Source organism: Panthera pardus, unplaced genomic scaffold, assembly GCF_024362965.1.
Source record: "Panthera pardus isolate Hobbes unplaced genomic scaffold, ASM2436296v1 HiC_scaffold_13, whole genome shotgun sequence".
Lineage (NCBI taxonomy): Eukaryota > Metazoa > Chordata > Mammalia > Carnivora > Felidae > Panthera > Panthera pardus.
The window spans coordinates 85,545,906-85,563,240 of record NW_026526688.1 but is presented as its reverse complement, the minus strand read 5'-3'; the positions used below and the strand labels follow the sequence as shown (position 1 = coordinate 85,563,240).

General features: G+C 42.1%; 1 protein-coding gene across 1 annotated transcript in view; it reads right to left on the bottom strand.

The window, feature by feature from the left end:
• Window positions 1-261: 261 nt before the first annotated feature.
• The window catches only part of TBC1D9 (TBC1 domain family member 9), a 115,641-nt gene continuing 98,567 nt past the window's right edge, over window positions 262-17,335 (bottom strand). The window contains exons 16-21 of the mRNA XM_019420188.2: window positions 13,453-13,693; window positions 8,600-8,665; window positions 7,711-7,797; window positions 4,200-4,274; window positions 4,003-4,106; window positions 262-2,410 (exon numbers count right to left, since the gene is read on the bottom strand). Coding sequence (XP_019275733.2) covers window positions 1,688-2,410; window positions 4,003-4,106; window positions 4,200-4,274; window positions 7,711-7,797; window positions 8,600-8,665; window positions 13,453-13,693 — 1,296 coding nt within the window. The 3' untranslated portion in view covers window positions 262-1,687. The remainder of the gene's footprint in view (window positions 2,411-4,002; window positions 4,107-4,199; window positions 4,275-7,710; window positions 7,798-8,599; window positions 8,666-13,452; window positions 13,694-17,335) is intronic.

Genomic DNA, 17,335 nt, shown 5'->3' with positions numbered 1-17,335 from the left:
AGAGATTTTCACCTTTTTATCACTTCCGCAGCATAAGTTAAATAATTAGGTAACTGATACACATTCACTTCTTTATTTTAAATACACCCATTCACATGCACACCACAACACACGGTCTTTTTTATCTGAAAATATTTGCCTCTAAGTGTTGGTTTACTTAGTCAAAATGGTTGCCTAAATATAATTCCCCCTGCAAAGTTGTCAAAAGAATAACGTTATTGCCTTAGGCAGGAACTCAAGCACTGAAATAAAAGCCGGATCTGAATATCTGATGTATTTTATTTGTTCACATTTGTCCTACTTGAGGTTAACACTACTTCATTTGACAGTTTAAAAATCATTCTGTAAACAAAATAAGAAACAGCAGCAACAGCTCAAAAAAAAAAACCACAATGCATAATAAAGGAATGTGTCAAAAGGGACATTCTGAATCAGCAAAGAAAATGTGACCGCGATGATGAAGTCAACAATAAGGAGAAAAAACCTTCAACATCTGTAAAAGGCAAAACTATAAGAGTAATAAAAAAAAAAAAAAAAAAAAAAAGGAAGAATCCAAAGTGCAGGTGTGCTAGTTTTCATTTCCACATCCATTCAGGAAATAGATAGAGCATACTATTCTTTTAATAAAGTGACAAGTTCTGCTTTAAAACATTCAGGTACGTTATCTTGCAGATTTTGTTTTTTAGTTTACATGAGCTCTACTTGACATCGATTTAACGGGAAAGATGGTCATAGAAGATACGTAGTTTAATTCTTGAATCTATGCACAGTATAGCAATGGTAAAGTTTATCGGTTTTAGTTTTTGCTTTATTTGCAATGAGTAACAAGAAGCTGAAGATCCAGTATCAGAAGCATCAGTACTTTTACTCTTTAAAAAAAAAAAAAAAAAAATCCTGAGCCCTCGGTTATCTTTGTTGTCATTTTCAGATTCTCTGTAACAAAAGACTGTTCATTTTCCCTGAATTCTGGCCAGCTGACTTAAATAATCACAACAGTTTTTTTAATGCAAAGTTGGTCTAGTATTGGTCCAAATTGATCAACTAGAAGTGTTATTCTGGCATCATGTGAAAATTCATAATTGTTTAGAGCCTCAAATATTTTCCCCTTGAAAGGAAACATCTGTTGAATATGATTTCTGAATAGAGGACTTTTATGAAATATATTTCAAATCTTAAAAAATATTTCTAATGCACCCTCCACCTAAAATGGTATAGGATTTACCCCCGCCAACAATGCCTTTTCCTTTAGGAACATTTTTGTGTTTGTGGCATTTCATTTTCCTGACAGCTCTAGTTTTATCTAAAAAGCCCAAATACACAAAAGGTTGCTGCCTTATTTAGCGTTAAACAGCACTATTTTTTAACCATGTACACAGCTCAACAGCAAGATTAAGAAGTTAAAATACACACATATCACGGACAGATTAATCTTTTTTGGAATTCACTGAATTAACTGTATTCTGTTCAATCCCCTCCCCCAAGACAGTGTACTGTACCTACGTCGAGGTGTTTAAATATTTCTCCAACAGTTTTCATTGTAGTTTTCATTGTATTATATTATGAAAACACTAGGCTTCAAGCCGGGTACTAATAAATATTTAATTTAAAAGGAAGAAAGAAAGCCCAACACGGAACATTAAAAAAAAAACCCTCCCTCCCCTCCCGGTCCCCAGAGAAGGCGCAGGGGTCAGCCTGACATGGCGGAGATCTCATAGTCACTGGCCGAAGTGAGGGGCTTGCCCATCATCCGGATGTTTTTTGCACTGGTGATCCTGGCCATCATGCACACGGGCTTGTCAAAGTACTTCACCAGGGCCGGCTCAGTCAGGAGGGAGGCCAGGAACTGCTCGAAGGTGATGGCCCAGTCCCGGTCCAGGCTGGTGCTCCGGGGCAGGGCCGCCGTGCCCTGGCCGCTGCGCACCAGGACGGTGTCCTCCCCGATGTCCTCACAGTGCAACTTGTCCTCCTCGTGGGAGCCGGCACTCAGCACCGAGTACGAGGACATGGAGCTGTCGTCCTTGGTGTCGTCATCGGAAATCAGCATGGAGGAGCAGGCCCCGTGGTCCCGGGGAGAGGAGTCCTCCAGCTTGATGTCCTCCAACTGCCCTCCCAGGGAGTGTTCCTCACCCTCCACCGCCAAGCCGGCCGGGAGGGGCTCAACGGCCTCCACCACGTAAGACTGGCCGGGCCCTTTCTTGGGGAAGAGCGCGCCCGGGATGGCCGCGTTGCAGGCGGGCCCGCTGCCCCCGCTCCCGCCCTCCTTGGCAGGCTGGGTGACAAAGAGCTTGCCGACTTCCCCGATCTCCAGGAGGAGGCTGGTCACCGCAGCCGTTGCGTGGTACAGCTCCTGCTCGTTGGGGTCTTCGCTGAACATGTTATACATGGTCTTGCACAGCTCAATAAACTGCCCCTGAAAAGCGATCGGGAAAAACACAGAGGATGGGACCATCTCGTTGGCAGCACAGAGGCAGGACTGAAGCGGACTGTGAAGCCATTTAATAACAGGGCTCCTGAAAGACTCTGAAAAGTCCTCTATGTAGAACCAACTGGCTACTGTTTAAAGTCTCTTCACTTGGGGTGCCTGGGTGGCTTAGTCGGTTACGTGCCAACTCTTGATTTCGGCTCAGGTCATCAACTCACTGTTCCTGAGTTCGAGCCCCGCATCGGGCTCTGCACTGACTGTGTGGAGCCTGCTTGGGATTCTCTCTTCTCTCTCTGCCCATCCCCCCCATCTCAAACCAAATAAATGAACCTGAAAAAATAAAGTCTCTTCACTCATGTTTGCATTCTTTTTAATTTGAAGAATTTCCAACATCCGTGAAAGTAGAAAGGATGAAATAATGAACCGTCACGTAGCTGGCACCCAGAGTCTAGAATGATTGTCCTACGGTTAGCTGCTTCACCAACTCTTTTATCCTCTGTTCAAGTATTGTAAGTAAATCCCAGACCTCATCCCATGTCATGTCTACACTCTTCAGCGTGCAGCCCCAGGTTAGCTCAAATCCCCTCTCTCACATTTGCTGGTGTCATGGGCAGGCGTGATGCCTTCTACTCCCCACCCACGTGATTCATCTGCTCTCCTGTTAGGAGACAACATTTTCATCCTGGGTTGTATTATTTATATTGTTTCCTCTGCCTCACTACAACTCAGCTTTTTAAGGAAAAAATGTGTCAGACATCTTTATAGCCGAGCACGGTCATTTGAAAACAGCATGAGCTTGTCTTCTGAGTATCTGAGAGTATTTTTAATAACTGAAATGAGAATGTGTGTACTCAAAGAACTGAGTATTTTGTGATTTGCATTTTCTCTGAGGGGGTGGGTCACCTCCTCACGACTGAACATATTTTTTTTTTAACATTTATTTATTTTTGAGACAGAGAGAGACAGAGCATGAACAGGGGAGGGGCAGAGAGAGAGGGAGACACAGAATCCGAAACAGGCTCCAGGCTCTGAGCTGTCAGCACAGAGCCCGACGCGGGGCTCGAACTCACGAACCATGAGATCGTGACCCGAGCCGAAGTCGGCCGCTTAACCGACTGAGCCACCCAGGCGCCCCATGATTGAACATATTTTTGATGCATGAAAACATGCACAGACTAGATCCAAACAGATCTTAATTGAATACCCCAAGTTACCATTATCTTTTAATTAATTAATTTTAGTTTTTAGTTTGAGAGAGAGAGAGAGAGAGAGAGAGGGCATGCACAAGTGGGGGAGAGGGGCTGAGGGAGAGAGAGAGAGAGAAACAGAATCCCAAGTAGTCTCCACACTCAGTATGGAGCCTGACATGGGGCTCGATCCCATGACCCCGGGATCATGACCTGAGCCGTGAGGCTCAACTGACTGAGCCACCCAGGCAAGGCATCCCCTTTTATTAATTCCTTTTTTATTTTTTTATTGAGTTACCATTATCTTTCAGGGGTACATAGTCTACATTTTTCTATGGCTTGGAAAACATCTTCAAGGTTCAAAATGAAGAAACTGAAATGTTAGACACTTACCTGATTCAATTTGGGTAAATCCTTTGCATTCTTTGATTTGGATTTATTTTCCGGAGTCCAGAGTCTTAGATAATTGCGATTTTCTTGAGAATTTGCCCTCTTCCCTAAAACCCAAATGTCAGGAAGTAAGTGTTCAAAGGGCCAGAAACAAGTGTTCAGCCAGCATGAGGCAAACATGGGGAAGAGAAGATGTATACCTCTGTCTGGCTGCAGACTCACTGTCACAAAGCCATCCTCCGCACCGTGTTTCCTTCTGCTATCCAGCCCCACCACTGCCAAGAAATGTGAGGAAGAAAGAAAAGTACAAGGTTATATAATACACCCACAGACTCAGCATTTGCAGTAGAAAACAGGAAAACCTTTAGGTATGGCTGCCCGATTTAGCAAAACAAAGAAAACCAAAGCCAAAACCCAGTAAACTGAGTTAAATCTGAATTTGAGATAGGTAAATAATATTCTGGTGTAAGTGAGTCCTAAATATCACATGGTACATACTTGTGCTAAACAAATGATGTTTCGCTAGTCTCGAATTCAGATTTTACTGCTGCTCCTTATCTTATCTGACAACCCTATTTCTCAGTAGTGGATTCCCCCAGAATTATTTTTCACAAACAGGGTTCAGTGTAGAACTAGGAATTTAAGAAACGATGTCATGTAGTCTTCCCTTCTTAAAAAATGGTGGTGTTGGTCCAATGAATGATTTCCCTACCCTCTCTGTTATATCATCATCTTAACTTTGCATTCATGAGACTGGTTTTCTGCCGGGGTCTGCAACAGATAAAGAACTCACTTTTTAAAAAAGAAAACCAAAAAATGTGATATGCTACAAAATTCCTTCACATTCGTAATATGGCATTTCAAAACTATGACTTGTTGAGGCTCCTGGGTGGCTCAGTCAGTTAAGCTTCCGACTCTTGATTTCGGCTCAGATCATGATCTCATGGTTCGTGGGGGTCGAGCCCTGCAATGTATTCTGCACTGACAGAGCAGAGCCTGTTTCGGATTCTCTCTCTCTCCCTCTCTTTTGCCTCTCCCCCACTCATTCTCTCTCTCTTCTTCAAAGTCAATAAATTAAAAAAATATATATGACTTTCCAGGAAACCACTTTTAACTGTTTTCCTTTTTCTTCTAAAAACAGGACATTACAGGGCACATAAAGACTTCAAAAGGGAGAGGTATAAAACTCCCCCTCCCACTTCCCATTCAGTTTGTCAGCTGTCCAAATGCATTCCAGCACATCTTCAATCATCCAAAAGGTGGCTGGCTTGCCAGATATGCGACCTTCACTGAATTCAGCGTCAGGTTAATCTCGGCAGCTTTTAAGACAGAGTGAGAACAATGTACTATATGTCATTGAGAAATTCTTCTCCTCTTAATGTTGAAAATGACTAGGAAACAAGTAGATATTCAAAAATATTTTAAAGTACGGTTAAGTTCATGCAACAGATATTGTACAGACATTTAAAAACCAGGCTTTCAGGGGGGCGCCTGGTTTCAGGGGGGCCCCTTCTACTGCAAGCAGAGCCTGGCGCCTGCTTCGGATTCTGTGTCTCCCTCTCTCTGCCCCCCACCCCCCTCAAAAATAGACATTAAAAAAAATTAAAAACAAATAAATAAAAACCAGGTTTTCACAGGATGTTTAATGACATCGTAGCATGCTCACGGGATTTTAAACAAAAAAAGTAGGATACAAAATTGTATAGGCAATTTGATCCCCGTTTTATATATATGCATATATTATCATAATTACATATGTTATACGAATAAACATTACAAAAATATCCCAGGATACTGTTATCTTTGTATTACAAAATTTTAAGCTTTATCTTTAGCTTATTTTATATATATATATATATATATATATATATATATATATATATATATATTTAAAATTTCAACACAAAGCAATAGTGATTTGGGAGTTAGAAAAACACTTTTTTTTAAAGCAACTTTTAATGATTATTAAATCTTATTAGCATATGACCATTCCTGAAGCATTCTGAAATAAGTGAATCCTTTTCTGAAATGAGTGTTTACTAACAAAGATATGGCTAACATTTTGCAGCCAAAAAACTATTGCAAACAAAGTTAGGAATATTGTAAGATATGCTAAGGCACTATGCTAAAAAAGCCTGACTATGTCAGCTCATTAAATCCATACTATACCCAATATGCCAGCTATCATCTCCATTTTCCACAAAAGGAAACTGAGGCTCAGAGATGCCAGAACCTACCTGAGCTCACCTAGGTAACAATATATAGAGTGGCATTCTGTCCAAAGATCCTACCCTCAAATTGTATTGCCAATAGTAATAAGACTGGGTCTGGCTCACCCCTTTCTACTCAATCATACTAACGTTATTTGGTGACATATGGTGACCACACATATCGTGATGAGCACTGAGTAATGTATAGAATTGTTGAGTCATGTCACACAGCTGAAACTAATACAACACTGTAAGTTAAAAATTCCAGTTAAAAAAAAAAGCTGGTCTAAACTGTGCTTATTTTGGAATGATAAGATTTAAGAGGCAAAAGGACCCAGAAGCAGCCCATGTTTACTTTTGAACTTGGGTGAAGTCATGAAGCTGCAGTAATGATGAATGAGAAGGTAGAGAAGTCACTGCGATAGCTACTGAGAAATGTTGCCTAGATTCACACAAGACAGACACCGTCTGTGTATCTCATTGTATACAGTGAGTTGAACCATGTCTATGTAGACCTAATACCCATACCTACATGAAGCAGAAGTCAGCACGTTTTTTTTTTTCATTAAAGACTGGACAGTAAATATTTCACAGGTTTTGCAGCCCACACTGACTCTGTCTCAACTACTCAGTTCTACCACCCATAGCATGAAAGTAGCCAGAGGCAATACATAAATGAATAGCTTGGCAGTGTTCCAATAAAACTTTATCTATAGGCACTCAAGTTTAAATTTCCTATAATTTTCCTATATCATGAAATATCATTCTACTTTTGATTTCTTAAAATCCATTTAAAAATGTAAAACCCTTTCTTTTTTTTTTTTTTAAACTTTTTTTTATTTAGTTTTGAGACAGAGAGAGACAGAGCATGAACAGGGGAGGGGCAGAGAGAGAGGGAGACACAGAATTGGAAGCAGGCTCCAGGCTCTGAGCCATCAGCCCAGAGCCCGACGCGGGGCTCGAACTCACGGACCGCGAGATCGTGACCTGAGTTGAAGTGGAACGCTTAACCGACTGAGCCACCCGGGCGCCCCTGTAAAACCCTTTCTTAGTTCGCAGGCTGTACAAACAGACCCCGGGCCACATTTGGCCCCTGGGCTGAAGTTTACTGACACCTATTACAGAGCCTGTGTATCTCTTACATACAGATATAAGAACTCTTTCTGACATAAATGTCCTGATTCTGGATAGCAGAATAATAACAGGATGATGTTCTTAATGAGCCTGACTACAGTAGGGAAAGGGGAGCAAAATATATCGCTCTAGGGGTCATGTTTTCTCTAAGCCAGTGGGACACAGTGTGCATGCTCCCTTCAGTGGGCAAAGTACCCACTCCCTAGTTGTTGGCTGCTTGACTTCACAAATCTGAAAAGAAAGTAATGTATTAGGCAACTGAATTCATATACTTCTTTGACTGACTAGCTTTGAGGCAACTTTTTCTAGTAACAAGAGGGCTCTGTAGAAAAGAAATACTATACCTATGGGGAGGAAAGTCACTTACCATGTGTGCATTCTGGGGTGATGTCTTCAAAGAAGTATTGAGTTGCTTCAAAAGCAGAATCTGGCTCATCTTGATCAGAGGATGGCTCTAGAGAGGGGAGGAGAGGTCATTCTCATATTGGCGGGGCGGTGACTCAAGGAAAGTGTGCTTTAATTGTTAAAGAAGTGACATGGGGGAGGACGAGGAGCTGGAGGTACCAAGGTGGAGAGGGGGCACATTACTGGGGGCCCTGAATGCCGACGGCCTCTATAGCCTCATGGGGGGTGTGGGGGGCTCACTCCATTTTTTCACTCCACCTTCCTTTTTAACAACCTCACACTGAAGTGTCCCTTTGCCTCTTCCTTTTTATGAGACTGTCCTAAATTCTGTGAAATGCTGCCTTACAAACCAAATTTTAGGAAACTGTATGCAATTAAAGATAATTCTCAAATCTACAATTTTACCCTATCTCTATCCTTAATGTCAATCCTTTTTTTTTTTTTTTTTTTTAGTGTTTGCTAGATATATCCATGCTATAGGCCAACCTTTTAAAACCTGAACTCAAAACCTCTCCATCTTGCCCACTTGTTTCTGTCAGTGTTAAAATGACTCCTTCTAAACTCAAAATCTCAGGTCCTACGTTCTCCTCTTTTGCGACCTTTGTATTTCATGAGTTACCAAATGCTATTTGTTCTTTCTCTTGCAGATGTCTGCTCTTTTCTATTACAACTCATACCTCAGACAGGTAAATGACCATGGAATCAAGCACATACTGATGCAGGAACCTATGCAGGTAATTACTATTCAGTTCATGCTTAGTGACCAGTGAGTGATTTTGTATATCAAAAAAAGAACTTTCAAACCAGGTCATGGTCACAAATACATGGGCTTCTCTGTGTGGCTCACTTACCAGGCAAGACATGCATTTTGTACAGGAGTTTGAGTTTCTCTGTGAGGTCCCCATGGCATGCAGCACCTAGAATCATATAAATACAATGTGAAATGTATCATGTGTGGTAGTGATGCCTCTCAGCTTAGCATTCCCCTAAAAACTCTACTTTTTGCAAACTGAAATCAAGACATTAGGTGACAAAAAGTCTGGTCAGGACATATTTGGGTTAAGAGCTCTGGAACCCAGATGCCTGGGTTCAATTCCTTTGTACTTACTATTTGCCTTGGGAGAGTTAATTTCTCTGCACCTCAGTTTCCCCTGTATAATAATAAACACAAGATTCTACCAGTGGTCTTGACATCAGGATCAAAGGAATGTGAGAATTAAATGTATTAACATGTATAAAACACTTAGAATAGTGCCTGGAACATAATAAATGTGTTATTCATAAGAAAACCCATTTAACTGGGTTTCAACACTCGAACTGAATTCAGAAATAATCTCGAAACATGCCCGAGATCGCTTCCAATTATTCATTGTAGAAATCCCTGTTAGTCGTTTTGGGGTTCTCCTAAATATTTCTTCAGTTTAATTCATCCTCATCTGTCTGCCATTATATCACCATCCCTTCAATCAAAAGAACCCTGTTACTTTTCTTTTAAAGTCTATACATATTGGAATCAGAAAATCCTTCACAAATATCTAGTCTTAGAGCAGCCAGTTGAAGATTAGTCAGCTTTGGGGAAAGAGGAATCGCAGAATCTGGGTTGCCAGAAACAGCAGGGGTGTCCACTAAATGCAGGCATCTCCCTTCACGCACTGACGAAAGACAGGGATCTAGCACCTGCTTGAACACTTTCAGAGACGGAGAGGTCATCACCACCAGATGCATTCCGTTCTGCAGATGTATTCTCTAACTACTGAAAGTCCTTCTGCAATTTTTGTTTTAGTCTCAGGATCCTTAACCTGCAATCTCAACTTCAGAAAGTCCACAAAGCCCATGAAATAGAAAATTTGTCTCTATGTGCACATGTCATTTTGAGGGGAAGAAAATGTCCAAAGTCCTTATTAGATCTCAAAGAGTCCATGACTCAAAAAAAGGTTTAGAACTGCTCTTCTTTCCCTTATTCTATTCGTTAAAGCCAAACAGAATAGGTCTGTTGCCTCAATACAACAACCTTCAGATTTTGAGGACAACTCACCTGTCTCCCTCAAGCTTATCTTTTCAAGGCAAGTTTATCACGCCCTCTCCAAATTTTTCCACTTTCTCATATAACATGATTTGTATAGCCTTCCCCATTTTTACTCACATCCACTTTATGTGTCAACTCATCAATCAATATCTCTCTGGACAGAGAGTCCCAGAAGACTCTTATCTACTTCAGAGAATAGTGGAGCTGTTTTTGACTTTTCCACTAATATGGCCTGAGTTTACATTCAATTTTTTTATACTCTTTCACTCTGGAGTTTCATATTGACCACGTGGTTAACTAAACTCCAAGATGTCTGCACACCAACTAATACTAATCATGAAAGTAATGACAGACAATTCTATCTCGTAAAATTATTGTGAGAAGAAAAGTGACACACACGTGGAAAGCAGTTAGCACGAGATTTAACACAAAGCAAATAATTAATAAATGTTTGTCATTAAACCCTTTTTAAGTCAGGCACTGTTCCAAGAATTCTATTCAAAGTCATTTTATCCTGACAGTTACTCATTTGCAAACGAAGGAAAAATCAGAGGTCAAATATCAAACCCAAAGTACCAGAGAACCCTCAGTTGAAACTGACTCATTAACCATCATATTTTGGGGGCAGTGTTCAGCCAGTTACCTAATCACCAACTTCTATATACTCCTTCCTACCTTTTCCATTTATAACAAGTTATCTGTCAAATGACCAGCTGCATCAGGACACGTATGACATATTTAGAGCCTGCCTTTCAGCAACATGATTGGAAAAGGAGATACAGTTCATTTGTGGCTTCTGATAGTAATCCCTTATTTCTAATTCCACATAGACCATCTGTTCATGAATTTCTAGAGGGAACTTCCTGGGGATTGATATCATCTTTTCCAGAATCCGTGTTTTAGTTTTTAAAAATTTTTTTCTTTAACGTTTATTTATTTTTGAGACAGAGAGAGGCAGAGCATGAACGGGGGAGGGTCAGAGAGAGAGGGAGACACAGAATCTGAAACAGGCTCCAGGCTCTGAACTGTCAGCACAGAGCCCGACGTGGGGCTCGAACTCACAGACTGCAAGATCATGACCTGAGCCGAAGTCGGACGCCCAACCGACTGAGCCACCCAGGCGCCCCTGTTTTTTAGTTTTTAAAACCTGAACAGAATTTCTCTTTTCTGGTCTGCTTGTCTATCTCCATAATAATTGTCCCACAGAGTGACAACAGCTCTGAGCATTCTCCCAGTATCTGGAGCAAGGCATACTTTGCTCAAGAACTCAACTGCCTTTTGAGAACCCTAAATACTCTTTTTCAGTGTTTTCACTATCCTGGACTACAAGCCTCTCTTTCCTTTCTTGAAGATTTTGAAGAGTATTTTCCTTACTGGAGTCACCTGAACTTAAGTCAATTAAATACTTCTATTAAATTCTATCACTTTTCTAATGCAGCACTGGTTTCTTTTTCCTCCTCCTTAATCCTGTCCAAAGATAATTTTTATAAATCCCTTTTGGATTTGATGAAAGCCACCCATCTGGCAATAAGTAGTTACCTTGGGGCAGAAAAGATTAGGAGAGGGATAAAGGGGTCTTTAGCCTTGGATTGTTTCACTGTTTAAAAAAGCGGGATGTACTTATATGTTACTTGTGTAATTAAAAATTAATACCTCCTCCTTCCTAAGAAATATCCTGCTTGCTGTCCTCAGCATCGAGTAGCAAGAAAAGGATGAATCGTTGAGACAGACAGCCCTTCTCTGAATCCTGGGCCCAGCATGTACTAACTGTGTAGTTCAGTCCAATAACAGGTAAGTATTGACTCGATAGAAACTAGTGTCCCTGCAAGTTATTTAACTTTTCTGAGCTTTCATGTCTTTAGCCAAAAAAGGGTCTAATAAGAGTAAGCACGTGGGTAATAAAGCATAATAGTAAGAGCACAAAGTGGGCCCCTGAAGTGCCTGGGTTCAAACTTCAATTTCGTAGTTGTGTGTCTTAGGCAAATTGAATGCATGTAAACATGAGTGCAGTGCCCGCAGCAGAGTAAATGCTGTATAAATGTTGGCTGTCATTAGTATCTCCTCAAAAGGCTACTATTTGGATTTAGTGATAAAATACAAATTCTAAAGCATCTGAGTAGTGTCTGCACTAAAAAAAGGCTAGTTCTTTCATGTCCCCCTTCCCTTTTAAGCATATATGTGAGTGCTTTATACAAATAATTTTTTCCTTCCTAAGTGCACTTCATCTACACCCCTTTGTCTTTTTATATTTACTTCTTTATTGTGAGAAAGAGAGAGAGTGTGAGCAGGAGAGGGGCAGAGAGAGAGGGAGAGAATCCTGAGCAGGATTTTTATTTTTTATTTATTTTTTATTTTTACTTCTTTATTGTGAGAAAGAGAGAGAGTGTGAGCAGGAGAGGGGCAGAGAGAGAGGGAGAGAATCCTGAGCAGGCTCTGTGCTGGCAGCACAGAGCCTGATGCTGGAATTCAGGAACTGTGAGATCATGACCAGAGCCAAAAGTTGGACGCTTAACTGACTGAGTCACCTAGGCGCCCCTCCCCTTTGCTTTTTTAAAAACCATCAGCTTCCTTCGGCCTTTAAGCCCTAGTCATTATTCTTAAAGATTTAGAGCACTTTTTGGAGTCATCATTGTCTCTGTGCCTGACCCCTTCATCTTTCCTAGGGCATGTCATTTTAAAGTACATGACCTGGGGACGGACGCCTAGGTGGCTCAGTCGGGTGAAGCCTCCAACTCTTGATTTACGCTCAGGTCATGATCTCATGGTTCTTAAGATCAAGCCCTGCATCAGGCTCTGTGCTCATAGCACAGAGCCTGCTTGGGATTCTCTCTCTCTCTTTGCCCCTCCCCTGCTCTCTCTCAAAATAAATAAATAAATAATTTTTTATACATCATAAAGTACCTGGCCCACAGTCACAGAGTGGCACAATGAGAATGAGCTTTTTTTTTTTTCCTTCTCCTTGTCTCATTCTGACCCACCGGCATAACACGTCCTACATCCACAACCTCAATGTCTGGTGGGCCAAGCTCTACTACCCTGTAGCCTTTCTGCTCCATCATGAAGGGAGCAAGAGTTCTAATGGACATAGGGCAGTCCTGCTAACACAGAATAACGGTCAGGCAGTGAGGCTGACGGGCAGAAACCACGTGCTGCTTGTGAGGTGTGGGTGTGCTTTCTCAGGACAGCCGGTCCTTCCTCCAGGCCAGATGGAGAGAAAAGACCTCCATTTAGACCGCAGAACTGCTGCGGTTTCTTCAGCCCTTTATTAAAAACATCACGAAAGGTTCTTATCACATTTTGCGATACGTAATATAAATATACTTTGTGTCAAAGAAGAACAATCCACTCAAATATTCTTGTAAAGGTATCATGGCCTGTGGTTTCAGTGTGTAAGTTGGCATTTTATTGTCTTGCACATTCTCCGATAATGTATTTTAACTTGTGCTGAGGACTAACTAGTGTCGAATGCTTTAATCATATAGTATATCCGTTCATTTAAACGAATTTTACCATCAGTTTGCAAACCTTAAAATGAGACGCTCTACCCTCTAAACCGAACCGTTGGAGGCAGCGCAGGGCTGTGGCCCGGAGGGCAGCACTGAGGACCACCAGGAACGGGGGTGGCTGTTGCTGCCCCGTCATCCCTTCCCAATTCATGAAGTAACATCCCATGCTTACTTAGGCCAGAGACAAACTCTCGGAAGTTAATCAGAGAATCTCCATTTTCATCCAACAACTGGAAGAGGCGGGAGGCCAATACTTCAGAGTGAGTTCCGCAGGCCCAGGGAAAGAGAAGAGCAAACATCCCCTTGAACTGCTCAAAGTCAATGCGATACTGTTCCAGGTAAGGCAGGCTGGGGTCGTGCCGGTCCAGAGCATTGCTGCTCCCACCCCAGTAGCAGCTGGTTAGATGCTCTGCCTGAAAAGTTAAAGAAAAAAAGAGGATTACTGGGGATGCGATCCCATGGCAGGTACCGGGAAGGAAAAGTCTCGCCTCACGTTTGCAAAAAGCCTTTTCCATCCACCTGTGCGTGTCTCCTGGGGCAGGAACTCTGGTCTTAGGGCTCCCTGTCTTCTCGTTCTACACCCATCTCCACTGGACCACCCCCACCAACTCCATGGCAACCACCTCTGCAGGTTACATCCGGCATGAAAGGTCCAGCTCAGTTACCGGAGGTAGGTGAAAAAAGGGACCCCCCCCCCCCACATCCCCTGCCTCTACCCCTACTCGTTTTCCCTTTACACACTGACACGTTTAAGAAAAAAACCCATAAAAATAAACAAAAAATTTATTTAAAAAAATTAAATGAAAGGATCTGTAATTTAGGCAATCTGACCAGCTTGTTTTCTAGGTGAGGATGAGAAAGCCCAGAGGCTGAGGGGCTCTCACGAGGTCATCATCAACTGCGTACTCAGGGCAGAAGCATCATGACATTTGGGGTTTCTGAATTCCTAGTTTAGTGTCCCAAAGACCCCTTTCCTCTTGGTTACTGAAATTACATAAATATCATAGTCACAGTATTCAAGCTACAAATGTGTGGTTTTCTTATTTCACGCATCTGAAAATAGCTCTAGGAAAATTCTGAGTAGGAACCACTATGGTGAGGAGAATAGAGATCTGGAAACAACAAAAAGCTTCCTGTTTCTGTCCTTGGAAACAAGGCAGCCTCTGATTCATGAAGTCATATTGATCCTGGTAGATATGTGCACCCATTCTAGGAAGACCACAAAGATAAAACTTGTAATAGAAAGGCCCAGAAGGACACCCTTCCCCCAGACATTTACAGTTAGCTCTGGATGGTAAATGGGGGAGATGGGAGGGGCGTGAAAAGGAGGACTTTATTTTTACTTTATTCCCCATTGTACTGTCTGAGTGTCTCACTACAGTAATGTATAAATATTGCAGTAGAAAAAGAGCACTTTCGAAACAGATCTTTCCCCTAGCTTAGGAGCTGTGTAAGGGGGGAGTCAGTAGTGGGTATAGTAGTAGTTTTGCTCTTAGAAAGGAACAAAGCCCAAATGTCTTGATCACAATTGTTTACTGGGAATCACACTGAACAAACTAAAAGAGAGGAGTGGGGGTAGGCAAGAGAGGGGGAGGAAGAGGTGGAGTGCAGAACCAAAGGCAGGTTTTTGCAATGCAGCCTTGGGAGAATAAAGGAAGTGGGTCAGAGTTCACGGGGGGTTTGGGAATGCATTCCAGGGCTGTAGTAGTAAGGTCAGAGTGGGGGGATGTTCAAGGCAGGCAGGCGGGGCTGAGGTCAGAGAGCCTGCAAGGATCAAGCCCTAAAGTGATGCCAGCAGCCCTCAGTGGGTGGGATGGCACTGGTAATACATCCCTGGGAGGGGTCCTCTTCGCCTGAGCTACTTCCTGGATAAAGCTTGCCTCAGGCATTTCCTCCTAACTAAAGCTTGCAAATTACTCTGGAACCAGGCTGGAAGGTGAGTCCAGGCACTTTGACAGTGCTCACAAACATCAGGAAAAGACAAGCCAGTTCCTTGATAGCCCCCACACTCCATCATGGGGGGACTAGGGGCCTAGACATCCAAAAAGGACCAAAGGAATAATTTAGAGACTTCAAGAGAAATTAGGGCAATGGGGCCCTGAACTACATTTGCCATCAAATGTGCCTCAAGGTGGCAGCCTTTCACCCTTTTCCTCCAAGTTTTTGTTTTAATTTGAGTATCGTTGACACACAATGTTACGTTAGTTTCAGGTATAGGACTTAGTAGTTTGCCAAGTTTATAAGCTCCTCCAGAGGGGATGCATCTTTCCTTTGTATATGCAGGAACCCCTCCCCACCCCCTGCTCCCCAAAATTGGCTTTTTAAAGGCCTAAGAAGTCTGGCAAGGTGTCTGACATAGTAATGCCTCAATGTTCATTCAAATGATTTAAAGCCAATGAAAGGGTTAAGAAGACTCAAAAAAAGAGAGTCCATAATGAAGTTTTTATCTTGGGTTCTACGGTATCTCCCGAGGCTCCTTCTGACCCCTGACACCGAGTCTCAGGTTCTTTCTTGGGGTGCATGGTAGATTGGGGGAGTTCCTGTTTGTCAACACAGCCTCAGGGTAGGGCTTTGGAGTAAAGAAGAGTTTGCTTTGTTCAGGTGCGAATGACACAACCGGTACAGACGTGCCCAGGCTTCGGCAGTTTCTGGGTCCGGGACTTCCGCACAACCAGCTCTGGCCCTCCTTTCCCTGGTGTCCCCCCAAAGCAGCCTCCTCTTTCTAACGTCAGTGCCCTTCCTGCTATCTGTTCAGGGTCTTGCTGCCTCTGGCTGCTACTCCCACTTCTGCTCGGTTACCCCAAATCTTACCCGCCACCCTGTAAAGCGGATTTCTTCTGGTCTTCGGCATCTCTTCAAAATCTGATCTTAATTGGATCATTGTATCTTTGGTTTTGATCCAAGTTGGATCACTGTATTTTTCCTTTATGAAACCAAGAGGGGCCCTTTTCATATGAATAACCAACTTACACTGAGCAGTTAGTTATGGCGTATGAATAAAATATGAATGGGCTGGCATACTATAAAGACCTCAGCATCAAGTGCAGAATAGAGGCTGGTGGGGGGGGGGGTGATGTCCACTCTGCTGGTCATGCTGCTGGGATACACGAAGGGCCTGATTAACCAGCTATGGACCACTGACCACTAACTTACCCATGTATTCAATACACATGTTTAGAGCACCTGCCAGGGACAGACACTATAGTAGGCACCAGTAAAACAAACAAACAGAAAATAATGGTGGTGCTCTTTAGTAGCTAACAAGCAAGTGGGGATATTAGTGAAAACATTCCCAGCTATCACATCCTCTGATTCTAAGATCTGTTAGTATTCAACCCAGACCTTTGTCCCTTAATGCTTCCTGCTGTACTATGTTTGCAGTTCTCCAAATAGTCATGTTATTTCTGGCAATAAAAGGGGAATATACAAGAAGCTACCCAATTAGAGATCAGGATAAAGTTGGTATCAGCATAAAAGACATCTTTTCAAAGTTTCTCCAAAGTGGCCACATTTTTACCTATGAGGTTGACAACGATGGTTAAAAGTATTTTTTTCTAGAAGAAAAAAATTCTACATTGCTTTATTTACTAATAAAATGTCTTCTTATTCAGGATCAAGATTGGTATGGGCTGAATTATGGAATGAAAATCACAGAACTTTAACCAATTAGGCTTTTCCTTACGCATATGAACAGCTTTATTCCTATTCTGGCTACATATCTCTTTTTCAGTATGTTTTAACATAGCTTAATACAGGAAAGCTCTGAGGGTGCTTTAATACAGCTTCTTATAAGACATTATAATGTACAATAATTTCAGGGAGACTTTAAATTCAACTGCCATCATTCCAATGAGTGTTATAAAGTAATACCGTATTTTGTTAGGACCAAGGAACTAGCTAAAATATATATGGAGTGGAACAGCGCTAAAACATCAGCTTAAGTCAGTTAAGAGAAAATGCTTATTTTTCATATGAAGCACTCCATTTTTTAAAAAAGTGTTTATTTTTGAGAGAGAGAGAGGAGAGAGCATGCATGCCCAGGAGGGGGGCAGAGA